The following is a 14,062-nucleotide window of genomic DNA, read 5'->3' on the forward strand; positions in this document are numbered from 1 at the left end:
CTTTAGCTTCCCTGAGGATCAAATGAGAGGCAGCAGACTTAACTGGAGATGGAGAACTTAGGATGGATGTTCTTGCCTTGAGAGCTGTTGAAATGAGTTCTTTAGAGAGCTTGTGGATGCGGTGGCTGGGACAGTCTCATCTGTGTACAAGGGTTGAAGTGTTTTCCCGTACGAAGGCTAAGAGATAAACTACGTGACCTTTCTTGCGACTTGCCATTCTTTGGCTGCATATCCTTTCTCCTGATTTCATTTGCATTGCATTGTTCTACCATGAACTCAGAGCCTATGCTATATCAGATATTTTAATATTTCTTTCAGAGGAGCAACTGCAGCATTTTCAGTCACTACCAATCTGTCCCACAGCTTGCATTCATTTCTGCAAAGGGGCTCAGTTTCCCACAAACATACATTTATTAAAAATGGACATGTCTATTTATAACATTTCATCAATCAACCTATAAGTCTATTGTAAGCATAAAGTTAGTTTGTGCTTGAATCTAACCAAACAGCTTAGATGGCAATTTGACAGTCTCCAATTCATAGACTCACATGTCAATAAAATAATTGTTTGGTGAGAATTTCCTGTGTCACAGATCTTACTCAGCAAATAATTAATGTGTGTGTTTCACTCAAATACTTTACAAGCAGAGTGACGAGTGTAGTTGTTTCAGCCACACATACTGTATCCTGAGTAAAGAGGCATATAGTCTGTAGCTCCTTCCTTTAATGATGATTATAAGCTGTCCACCACCTGGAAGGTGAAAACTCTAACGGGTTTCTTAGAGACATGAATTGTGGAAATAATCAGAAAATTAAATGTTGAACTAATCTCACAAATTCTATAATGATTTTCATCACTAATATTGCCCTTGATGTACTAATCTTTCAAATAAGCTTTTTTTTTCTCTCATTTTTATGGGGAAACCAATTAAAAACAATCAGATAAACAATGCTCATGCAACATGACAAATCAATCCAAATCTCCGTTTGGGGATGCTCTAGGAGAACTCCAAATAGCTGAGGATATCCTGTGAAGTACTCAGAAGAGAAAGCCTATTAATCCCAGTTAATTACATGAATATAAACACATGCTACTCAGCAGTTTCAGGACAGAGAGAAGGATTTTGAGGAAACAGAAAATCACCATGAATAATTACTCATCTGGACAAAATGTTCTAGCAAAATACAACATTTAGCAAGGTTAGAGTTCTCTGGGATTCTTTCAGGTTCAACGATAAAGAAAGTGCAAAGGGTTTCAATGAAAGTGTTTGCTTCATGAGGTTGCTTTATTCAGATAATATGAAGATTGGCAAAACCATTTTTTATTAGTTATATGTAAAAACTTCCCATTAAAAATGTAGCTGGAGGAGTGATTTCACTCCTCCAAAAGAATCCCTGTCCTGCTCTTTTCAAAGAGACTTGAAACTGGTCGCTCCGGCAACCTTCTCACAGCTTGTTTTTCTCCGTGAGCTGGAAGCTCTTGGGCGTTGGTTCCATCAGCTATCTGCGGCATCTGCCTTGCCGCCATGGAGGAACAGATACTCTCCTAGTTTCGCTGAGACATTATGGAGTGCCTATCTTCTGTGATTTCCCTGAAGATACATCTAATAAGTTTCTCAGAATTAAAGTGTGATTGTGTCCACCTTCCCTTAGCTAAGTGTCATCTTCTCTTTCTTTCCTTTCTTTCACTAAGCTAAAAGAAAAATACATTAAAAGCCAATTACAATTATTCTCTTTTTTCTTTAGAAATTAAAATTAATGTTTTGTGCTGTATGCATAGAGTAAATGCAAATCTAGAAGTAGGAAATCTCTCTTGAATCAGTTAGTGCCACCATTTTCTAAATGCAGAGTTTTAAATGGTCAGAAATACACATTCACTTTCCTATAACAATTAATATTGTAAATTCCTCCTAGAAAAAAAAAAATGATGCATTTTTCCAAAAGAATCCATTCTTAACAGTCAAACATCCCGGAGTAAAGGGAATCAAGAACCCCTGTCCCATCCAGAACGAAAAATATCTCAGCAGAAAGATCCCTGGTATAATTTTGTTAATTTCTACAAAGGCATTAATGTCCAGGATAAACATTCAAATCCATGTCCTTCAAAAACATTGCATAAATAAATCTTACCTGAATACGACTTCCTTAACAAAGCCATGCTTCTTTATAAGCTGGTCCTACCCAGACAATTGCTGTCTACATTTGCAGCAGACACAGAGAGAGAGGAGATCAGAGAAAGTTTAAGGCATATCTAAAGTATTCTCCAAGGTAATGGCCAGAAACATCAAGCCCATACTCTCAGTATAGAGAGATCATTAATGGGCATTAGTGACAGACCATTATGACTCTCCCAGATCATTAATGATTCATCATGTAGCAGTATTGTTCTGGCAGTAATCAGACCATTGCTTGGACTCAGACATAAGCTTTGCCTATACTATTTGCTTAAACTTATTATTTCCAAGCATAAAATTTTATTTTGCCTTCTAGAATTATGAAAAGCGGTCTGTAACAGGATCCCTCAGCACATTAGAGAAGTTTTTGGAGCTAGCTGCCTCATTTGGTAGACTTCTCCCACAGTCAGGAATCTGAAAGGCTCCCCGATAGCGTTTGGGATGTTGAAATGTGTCTTTTATTTTGAAATTGAATTATTGATGAATAGAAAACACTACAAGCAAAATAGACATTTGTAAGAATTATAGTTGCTCAATCCTCTGTAACAATTACTCGTAAAATGTTGAAATTCTACCAGAACTTTTAGTTCTGTGCCACAAAATTATATTTTCATATAAAAGTCCCTTGTTAAAAATTCAGAAAATCTATGAGCAGCCTATGAAAAGGCTTTTAGCTAATTATAACAAAGAGCAAGAAACAGACTATTTTAGCATTACACCATACTCGTTACTGAAGCACTCAATAGTGTTAATATAGGAATCAAAATTTTAAGAAAAAGCAAACCCTGAAACAAAATTGCCATACTTTTTATTTTTGCTTTATGGAAGACCCACTATTTTTGTTAAAACTTCAAATAGAAATGGAAATGTAAGTTATTCTGGGATCAAATGAGTCTTTCCTTTTGAACAGACTGGATTCTCCTTCTGTGTGGCTCTGGGAAAACTGCCCTTGAGTCAGAGAGAAAGGAAATCTGTCTCAAGTTCTGAATATTGTCACTATCAATGAATATTGAAGAATTACCAGCACCCACGAGGAGCTATATTTATTAAGCCCCAGTACCCATATTCAGTGCTATATGGAAAGGAAGATAATGTATATCCAAAAGCATTCCATAAACTTACATATTTTTTCATAAGCTTCTCTGTATAATCAAAATTGCCTTGTGCTCTCTCCCTCCACTTTTCCATCCAACGCTAAGAGTGTAACAGACAAGAGCTGCAAATGTTAGCCCCTCCCAAAGGGATCCAGCCTCAACAAAATTGCTTTAGCTCTGAGGATGGGATTTCAGCAGTAGGCAGAGGATGGAGAAAATATGTTCTGCCCTGAAATCAAACACCGTCCCCTATACCCCAATAGCCATCCACAGCCCAGGGACCTGAACAACAGGAGCCTTTGGAACCCAAAAAGGCAAAATAGCTGTTCTTTGGTAGGGCTACCTCCTGGACACATGACCTATGCAGCAGCAAAGGGCCCTGCTCTGAGAAGGGCCCTGCACTGGGTTTAATGATTTGCTGTCACCATTTTGAAACTAACAATTTTTTGAACAAGGGTCTCTACATTTTCGTTTTGCACTAACCCCTGCAAATCCTGTAGCCAGTCCTGTTTCCTAGAAAACCATTATTTTAACTAGTCAATCATGCTTAGAAGCACAGATGATCAGATTCAGAATGTGGCCATGGGGTATTCCCCATTGTTCTTTGGTTGGGAAGCTGAGCGAGTGCTCAGGCCACCAGGTAAAAAGCTGCATATATTCAGATCCCTGTTTGCAAACCAAAATGGCTAATGGAAGAATTTAGGCTTCAGTAAACTCTTTACACAGGAGAGATGCCAACTTCCTTCAAACAAAAATAGAAAACCTTAATATGGAGGCAGTCTCTCTTGGCCAATGTGAGAGCTCTTAAAAAAGGCATTTCTCAAGGGACAAAATTAAGTCATCTTAATATGAGTGGTCTTATCAGGTCTAATCAAGAGACTCAGTCTTTCAGCTGTGCCATAGCTTCTTGTAATGGCCCTGCAGGGGCTGCACTGGTCAGTGTAGTGAGGAAGGGGGTCCCCAGGGATGGGAGCAGCTCAATCTATTGATGTCTAGAGAGCACAGAAATAAACAAAATGAGAGCTGACATGGAGCCAAATTGCAAGTCAGGTAAAATTTATTTCTGCTATCCTCTCTTTCCTTTCCCCTAAACTAATTCTCAGCCATGCAGGGCCTTTGTGCTGCTCCCTAGCTGCCTGTAATTCCACTGCAAGCGGAGCCCTCTCCACCCTCAGTACCCCATGCTCCTACCTTCTTTTGCATTTCACATCCCCCTATTCTGCTAGTCATCACAGTGGCTGGTCTTGGTCAGGTGTTGTGGAGGAAAGCAATCTGATTAAGCTAATTCACACAAATTTGTCAATTTTCACAAAGGTATTCTCATTTTGGAAGCAAGTGTCTTGTTCTCCAATTGGCATACTTTTAAGAAGTATGACAAATGGAAGGATTTTAAGCAATAGAAAGGCACAGAGAATGGTAGTGCTCACCTGTTCTATTTAGCCTTATGTGGTGATATATTTCAATAACGTCATCATTTATTTATTGATTTAAGTTTTTAAACCTGAGGACTAAGGTCACCCCATCCTTTAAAAAGTACCAGAGGACTCAGGTTCCACACTACCAGACTGGGTTCTTGGAATGTACTAGGCTTTTTCATACCTCCACAGGTTTGTTCAAGAACTTCCCTCAGTTTGAAGTGTCCTTGTCCCCTTGTCTGCCTACTAATCTTTCAAGTAGAACCTTCTCTAGAAAGAATTTTCTGCCAGCCCCTCCACATCTCTCAATTTGAATGTGACCTCCTTGGTCCCCTCACTGTAGCCAACAACATCTATCACTGTACTGGATCGTACCCAGCTGCTTACATGTTCCCTCATTTACTGGACTGTGAGTAGCTAGAGGGCAAGAACCACATGTGATCTGACCAGCACCTGTGAATAGATGAAATCAATAGAGAAGGTAGAATACACTAGATGTTTGAGACTGCGTGTCCGTCATAACTGTGGCACACACATATTCACAGGTTAGAGTGCAGTTTGCATTAGTTGACTTAGGCAGTGACTACACGGGTGGCTTTCACTTGCTTTACAATGGTTTTAATCCAGATAGTGTAAATACTGAGGTCACCACATGGCGCTGTGTCATTCAGCCTTTTCTAATAGATGCCATCAGCAAGGGGCTCTCTCTCTCTGCCAATCGACGAATAATACCCCGGAGGTCATGATCTATCATCTGTTCCTACAGGCAGAGTCCAACTAAACAGAAGCTGACAAATCTAGTTAAATTTTTGGCTAGTGGCCTTTAATTCCAGCCCAAAGAGTTACAGATCTCCAAGCTTTCACTGCATTGTGGTCAAGCAGCACAAGTAAGCTTCCTGCCTTCCTGGAGGCCTCAATCAATACTCTGCCCTCTTCTTAAAGCCTAGACACATCAAAGGCAATAATGCCTGAGATTTAATCATTTCCCATTAAAATGCAAAGCTCTTGTCTCCAGGCCCCCTTGACAGTTTAATTGTTTTAAAATGTCTGCAGAAGCCGCTGTAAACAGATTTGTAGTACGTTGTTTACTTGCTGTGCCACCACAGCCTCTTGGCTAATTAATGAGCATTTTGCTGCAAATTGGGCCTCTTGGATGCACTGATCCCTCACCTTGGGAAGAACTGATGGAAAGGAGGAATTTATGGGAGTAAGGACAGATATATTTTTCATTTAAAAAATACTGAGTACGCATGAGTTGAAATCTGATATCCACACAAAAACCTGCACACTGATGTTTATAGCAGCTTTATTCATAGTTGCCAAAACTTAGAAGCAACCAAGATGTCCTTCAGTAGGTGAATGAAAAAGTAAACTGTGGTACATCCAGACAATGGCATAAAAGAGGGCTAAAAGAGATGAGCTATCAAGCCATGAAAATACACAGAACTTTAAATGCATATTACTAAGTGAAAGAAGCCAATCTGAAAAGGTTACTCCATGTGACTCCAGCTGTATGACATTCTGGAAAAGGCAAAACTATGGAGGCAGTAAAAAGATCAGTGGTTGCCAGGGGTTGGTGGGGAAGGAGGGATGAATTAGAGGAGCACAGAGGATCTTTTGGGCAGTGAAACTCCTCTGTATGATACTATAATGGCCTTTTATACATTTGTCCAAACCCAGACAATGTACAACACCAAGAGCAAGCCCTTATGTAATCTATGGACTTTAGGTGATAATGACATGTCAATATAGGTTCATCAATTGTAACAAATGTACCACTCCAGTGGGTGGATATTTCTAGTAGGGAGGCCATCCAGGGAATCACAGGGTATATGTCAACTCTGTACCTTATGATCAGTTATGCTATGAACCTAAAACTGCTCTAAAAATAAAGTCTATTTTTAAAACATGTACTGGGTACCTAATATATTCCAGGAGTACGTTCTCTCTGATCTTCACGACAACCCTATAAGGTTTTGTTTGTTTAATTTTTTCATTTTTGTTTTTGTTTTTGCCTATGTGGAAATTCACTAAGAAGTTTTTTGCTTAGTGGTTAATGTGGATACCCTTGATGGTTTCTCTCAACCCAGAGCTTTCAAGATTTTGTGTTCCTCCTCCTCCTCCTCCTCCATAAAATGTTCTTCAGTGAATCCAATTGCTTGAAGTCTATCGCAATTGCCCAAGTCACTGATTTCCTACAATACTAAAGAGTTCCAGGAAGGAGGGGAAATGCCACACAGGAAGCTCTCCAACCACAGTTAGAAGGTTGGAAACCTTCATTCCTGTCAACCACTATGTACTGTGCTTCCTTTCATTTTCACTGAGGGTAACAGGGGCAGACAGAACAGCCAGGAAGATTCCTGCCCTTCTGCATGAACACAAGAGTCAGCTTCAAATAACAACCCATGAACTATACTAACCCACAGTGCAAATCCTAGTCAAGCACCATTGAGGTCCTGATGTATGGAAGGCATAGGTAAAGACTATTATATACCTCCAAATACTGTCTATTTGATTATTTTGATATCATGGCCACAATCATGCAAAAAACAGGTGGTGGGACTGGGATGATAATTATTTCTTTATTGGGCTTTTATAAGACTTAAATGAGATATTTATATAAAGTCCTCAGCACAGCGCGCGGCATTTCGTAAGCAGTCAATGGAAGTTAGTCCTCTTATTTTACCCTTAGTCTCTTCTTGCCCATTCACTCGTCTCTCTTGTAACCTTATCATTATCCTGCTTGACATTTTTTGGCAGCATTTTTGTGAAAACAGATCAATAAGCAAGCAATCCACAAACATTAACTGAGTCCTTACAATGTATCAGGACCTTTGTCATGTGCAGGAGTTATAAATATGGAAAACACACACATACACACAGAGCCCAGGGGTTAAAGGAATGAGTCTAAATGGGAAGACATACATGAGTACAGTTCAAAAATATTACTCAGAATCCAAGGCCATCAAAATATGCTGAAGGTAGAAACTGGAGATGAGATGTTGAAGACAAGATTTGCTTTGCTTAAGCCACTGGTTACACAAAGTACAACTTTCCCAAATATTGACTGTGTTATGTGTGCTGCCCATCATGGTTTCATAAGAAACAAATCTAAACAAGTGTACACAGCTGGTACTACTATACCTATGTGTGATTACTGACAAGAGCTGACTGATATCTCTGATACCTGGATGAGTCTTCCTCTAAAATGGTCTATCCTATATGAGAGTTAAAAGCAGTATAGTGCATGCTTTTATTCTGTTCAGTTGTGTTTCTGACATCATAGTACATAACAGCTAAATCTGTCAATGAACAAATTCCAGATATACCACAAATCATACATCTTTAAACTTGATGCCTGAGTCTTTTAAAGGAGTTGGGGGTATGTGTGTGTGTGAGTGTGAATCTTATTAGTAGGAAGACTTGTCCGAGGCATACATAATTTTCTGGCAATGGTGGAGAGTGATTCCATTCTTGCACAATTGTACACAATGCAGGGAAAATAAAAAAGTTACCTGGTTTGTGCAGTTCCTCTCTCTCTCTCTGAGGAAGAATAAATTAATAGAGAAAGGCCTCTTTTGTGTTTATAGCACCCCCGTGTGGAGAAATAACATATTTCAGTTGCATGCTAATCCTCCCAACAACAAGGCACCAACCTTGATTTCAACAATTTCTTTTTCCTCTCAGGAGTTCCATGGAAAGATAAATTAAATATTTAGATTTTTCCAGGTTAGCATCTCACGACAATAGGGACAAAACAAATCAAATTACAATCTTTATTCATTTCATTTATCTTGAAGATTCTCTTGGCCAATTTTAAAATTAATGTCAAATTCTTACCCTATTTTAGGAAAACTTCCTTTCCATTCTTTTATTCAGCAAACATTTCCTGGATTCCCATTATGGATTAGGCCTGTTCTGGGTGTTTGAGACATGAGAATAAATAATCCCGGGTCCCTGCTGGGGAAGGAGCTTGTCTAGAGATGAGAGATACCTGCAGAAGGCAATCAGTGCCATCTTAAAGAATATAAGGCTCAGAGGCTGTACCAGGCCTGGTAAGACTCAGAGAAGGTGAGAGGGAACCAGAAAAACTTCATAGAGCAGGTGACAGTTGAACTGAGCATTGAAAATTGAACAGCTGTTCCCAAGGCAGATGAGGTTGGTGAGGGAGCACATTTACCTGAAACTAAACAGGACACAGCTGAAATTGGAAGTTGTTTGGCATGTCTACAGACTAAGGGGTGAGATTTGGCACAGAGGAGAGGGTTTGGGAGGTACACACTGAAGAAATAGGCAGGGAATAATTTAGGAAGCCAGTTTAAGGAGTTTGGATTGATCTCAATGGTGACTAGGTTTTACACCAGAAAGGAATCAAATGACATTCAGAAAAGTGACCTGGGCTGCAGAGTGGAGAATATGAGGGGGAAAGAAGAAGATAGGATATAGGGAGCTCTGTTAAGAGACACAGGTGACAGTGATGAGGATCTAAGTTAGCACCTCGTTGTGAGGATGAAGACTGGAGTTGTAGGTTCCCTACCAGAACCTAGATCATTGTCTATAATAAAAAAAAAAGTTCTATTGACCACAAAGCTATTTCCTAAAAGTAATTGGCTCTTGCAGGAGGGGGCAGAAAGAGATTATTTCAAATAGCTATCTAAGGTACTCTTTGATTTGACCAACACAATGCAGATGGACCTCACCACTTCCCTAGATTCACCCGGAAGCAACAGAGAAAAGTAGTGAAAAGCAGGGACCCTAGAGCCACAGGGGCATAGACTGGAGTCCTGTGCTCTTCTGCTCATGCTAAGCTATGCTTCATTGGGCTTGTCTTCTCATATTTTTGAAACTCTGTTTCCTGCTCTGTAAAGTGGATCCAAAAATTCTGTCTATCTCATGGGTTGGTTGTAAGAACTCGAGTAATGTATGCAAAGCACTTATTACAGCGCCTAGCATATAGTAAGCAGTTGATAAATGCTGGTTTCCTTCTTATTATTCTTCCTTGGCCAGTGTGGCCAGGTAAATTAGCCTTTTGTAAGATGGCTAGTATGCAAGTCCCTTAGTATCTCCCTAGGGCACTCTACCCTGGGCTGTAAGCAAAGCCTCTATTTGAAAGGTATCAAGTGATTTCATCTGTTTCCCTCCTAGCCAGGGCAGACTCCAAGCTCCCTGATAGAGTTAGGAACAAACCAGGTTCTGACACTCCCAAGGGCCTGATCTGTGTGCCCACCAATTCTCATCAGAAAGAATGGAACCTGGAAACAAGGCTGACAACAGAATCCTATGGGAATTCTAAGTCAGTCAAGAAAAAGGCATGCTAACAGGAGAAGGCAGCCCAGCCAAGATAGGAGGCCAAACGAATTTGGCATTACTGGGGGCCAATGTGTAGGTGGCTCAGGGAGGGAGAGAGCAGGGTAGGCCTGGAGGAATTATTTGAGTCAAAGTGCATCTCACAGCAATCGCTTTTTTCATGATTTTCGTCATTGTTACCCCTCCTAAAAGAGAGTCTTGGAGAATAATAATTTGATCAAGATTCTCTGACTGAAAAGGTCCTGTGATCAGTGAGTTTGTGTGCACAGCACACCAAACTATTGGTAATTAGTATTATGTATTTGGCTTGCTAAAGGTTCAACTAAAGCCTACGGTAAATAAATCTATTTAATGTGAGAAACTGTGGAATAAACATACTAATTTGCCTTCAGAATCCTTTATTTCCCACAGTAGCTACTAAGGTCCCTTAATAGTAGCATTGAGTGAAAAACACTTCAAGGGCACGCCAGGCTGATGTCTCCTGGGCACAGGCCTCTTTAGCCAGGACTGACAGAATCACTCAGAAAGGACCCTCTTCATGGCCTCTCAAAGGTCTTAATCTCATTTGGCACTGTATTCTCAACCCATCTATCAGATGGCTAGAGCGGGATGAGGTCATAAAGTTTCCAAGGATGAGGCCATCTCCACTGCTTCTAGTATTTTTGGTTCCTAGGCAACGGTTCTTTGAGGAGCTTTTGGATGCCTAGTACCTTGGAAATGGTAAAATTAAAGTCCTTGAAGATGTCCGCTTGACCTGGAGAGAATGGAGGTTCTCTGCCTGCCAACGAGATTCTAGGCTTCAGGATTAGTAACCTGAAGGGATGGAATGGGAGAGAACGCAAATACCGTTTCTCAAGCCCAAAGGTTCTCTGGGACTTCCACTAGTCCCTGCACTGCTCCAGCAGCATAATCCCCCTCCTTTGAGATATAAGGTAAATGACACTCAGAACATTTGATCATTGGTTACAACTAATTCTGCTGCTTTGCTCCAAGGTGATTTAAATATATTGTTTCATATAATTGCACAAAATTTTGATAATCTTGGGATGTATACCTGTTATGAACTGAATTGCATCCCCCAAATGCATATACTAAAGCTCTAACCCCCAATGCGACTGTATTTGAAGAGAGGACCTTAAGGGAGATAATTAAGGCTACATTAGGGCCCATAAGGTAGGGCTCTAATCTGATAGATCTGGTGTCCCTATAAGCTGAAGAAACACTAGAGCTCAATCTCTTTCCATGGAGAGGAAAGGCTATGTGAGTATAGCAAGAAGGTGGCCATCTATAATCCAGAAAGAGAGGCTTCTCCAGAAACCAACCTAACAGTACCTTGATTTTGGACTTCTAGCCTCCAGAACTGAGAGAAAAATCCATTTGTGCTGTTTAAGCCACTCAATCTGTGGTATTTTGTTATGTCAGCACTAGCAGACACATACAGTACTCATTCATTTGAAAGCATATACAACAACTTTGCCATTTCTTTTTCAAACAACACCACCTAGAGGACAAGATAGCAGTCCAAACTTACAAAACTATATAATGCTTGGAAAAGTAACCAAAAAGTAACCAGGAGTGTTTTAAAAACGGAAATCCTCTGTACAACATTGTGCTCATAGTTAACAATATTGTATTATACACTTAAAAATTTAAAAGAGTAGATATCATGCTATGCTTTCTTACAATAAAAATTTTTTTTGAAAAAATGGGAAAGCAATTTTAATGAAAGAAATAAGAGGCAAAATCACAATCTCCAAAAGAAAAGTGAATCAGCAAATGTTTAACAAGTGTCTAATCTGTACTGCTCTCTGTGCTTGGCTATAGGAGGTTGCAGTGGGAAACATAATTGTGAACAAAACCTAGTCCCTTTCTTCAAGGAGTTCAGTGTTTACTGGAAGAGACAGACAATAAACAGGTACTTTTAATGCAAAGGAGAAGTCCTATGCTACAGAGGATGGATATCTCACAGAACCTTCCATTGGTTGGGGGTTGGGAGGTTGAAGTCAGGGAAAGCATCCCAGAGAAGATGATATTAAGCTGAGAAACGAAGGAAGAGCAGGAGGCAACTAGGTGAAGAGAGTAGCTGCTCTAGAGAAATCATACAAAGCCTGTGGCCTAAATGAGCTTTTAGTCCCAGGGGAGAGAGACCAAAATACACACACACACACACACACACACACACACACACACACACACGTACACATAATTATCTTAAAAGGTGATAAGTGCAATGACAGAAATGTGGCACACGCATTGTAAAATCACAGGGGGGCGGGTACGCGTGCCTACCTACCAAACCTAGCCCCAGGGATGATCAGGAAAACCTGTCTCAGAGCAAGTGTTTGGAGCTGAGTTTTGAAGGCCACTGGCCATTGGTCAAATCAATTGTGGGGAGGGTGAAAATGTGCTGGGCTGAGAAAATTGCAGGCAGATTTCACAAGTACAAAGACATACAGGCTTGGGACAGTCTAGCACAGTTTAGAAATGCAGGCAGTTTGGAATGGCTGGAGCACAGATTTCCAGGGATAGGATGAGGGATAAAACGATGGAAGGTGTTAGGAGTAAGATTATGTGTGACCCCCTGGACCACGGGATAGGATTTGACACAATCCTTTATGCCATGGGGAACCATGCCAGGCCTTTAAGCAAGGGAGAGACTTGGTCAGATTGGCATTTTAGAAAGATTTCAGTGGCTGCAGCATGAAGACTAGTATAGTGGTTGTAGGTACAAGACTAGAGGCAGAGAGAACTATGGAGAGCATGTCAATTGTGCGAGAGTAATGCTGATAGCCTCAATCAAGGCAATGACACTGTGACTAGAGAAAAGGCAACAGACCACAGGGCCACTGTGGATATACAATCTACAGACGTTGGTTATGGACTGCAATGGGGAGGGGAAGAGGAGGTAGGTTCCAAAGAGTACTCTAGGGCTTCTGATTGGGCAACAGGATGGCTGCGGTGTTAGAAACTTGGAGTGCATTTCCCCATTTTTTTAAATAAATAAAGGTTTATAATTATTTGGGTGATTTAAATAACTATGGTTAGGTGAAAACAGTTGTTGGCTATTAGAGCAATAATTATTTCCAGCTATATAACAATGCTAAACTGTCAGGTTTTTAAATAATTCAAATTAATGGAGAGACATTTTAATTTTTTTATTTCTTTCCAAAAGACAGCTTTAGTTAACATCTTTAAAAATTTAGATTCAGGGGGTACATGTGCTTGTTTGTTACATGGGTATTACATTTGTAAATGGGGGGGTGGGCTTCTAGTGAACCCATCACCCAAATGGATTTTTTTAACATTTTTATAGGTGAGGAAACTAAATGTGCACAACATCACTCAAAAAGTGACAGCTCGTCCTACATACGAATATTTTTTTGACTCTCTGCCAACTAATTGTTTTGCTGCACACATGTGAATGCGCACACATATACACATACGTTCAGTGTTAGGTATGCCTGTAGGGGTATGGCAGTGAAGATAATCTAGAAGTAGTAAGCCTGGAATATGGGAAAGGGACCTGGTCTAGAGATAAAGATTCTGTAGTGATGAGCAAAGAGATGGTGTTTACAGTCATGGCGGGGGTGTGGAGATGGATGAGCTGCTCTAGGAAGAATGCGTAGAGCAAGATTAGAAGAAGGCTGAGGATAAAACCATGAGAAACACTAACATTTATGATAGAGGAAGAGGAGGCAGTGAAGGAACTAGGGAAGACTAGACAAAAGGTAAAAGACAAAGTAGAAAATAGTGATATCACACAAACCAAGGAAGGAGAGAGTTTCAGAAAGGAAGAAGGGCCTCCTGAGAGTTCAAATAAAACACTCTTGAGAAGTCGAGTTAGTTCAGGATTGTATATATCCACTGGTTTTTGTCATTAGAAGATGACAACCTTGGTAGGACAACCTTGGTGAAAGTGGTGGAGACAGTGGGCTGAGGAAAGAAAAGGAGGTGAGGAAGTTATTTTTCCTTCCTTCTTTCCCTGCACCCTCTATTGCCCCATTTCCAACTCACAGTATAATCACGCACTATACTCCAGACTAGCAGAATCTGGGCTCTAAGCAGTCAGAAG

The 14,062-nt window shown here is 40.3% G+C and overlaps 1 protein-coding gene across 3 annotated transcripts in view; it reads right to left on the reverse strand.

Annotated features, from left to right (window-relative positions):
* FGF13 (fibroblast growth factor 13) overlaps positions 1–14,062 on the reverse strand; it is a 592,158-nt gene that overhangs the window by 110,047 nt on the left and 468,049 nt on the right. Inside the window, exon 1 of one of the 3 annotated variants that reach the window (XM_054544114.2) lies at positions 2,131–2,291. The exons of the other annotated variants lie outside the window; for them this stretch is intronic. Coding sequence (XP_054400089.1) covers positions 2,131–2,158 — 28 coding nt within the window. The 5' untranslated portion in view covers positions 2,159–2,291. Of the gene's footprint in view, positions 1–2,130; positions 2,292–14,062 lie in introns of those variants that run through there. 3 annotated transcript variants of the gene reach the window in all.

The sequence above is a fragment of the Pongo abelii genome, chromosome X, assembly GCF_028885655.2.
Source record: "Pongo abelii isolate AG06213 chromosome X, NHGRI_mPonAbe1-v2.0_pri, whole genome shotgun sequence".
Classification (NCBI taxonomy): Eukaryota; Metazoa; Chordata; class Mammalia; order Primates; family Hominidae; genus Pongo; species Pongo abelii.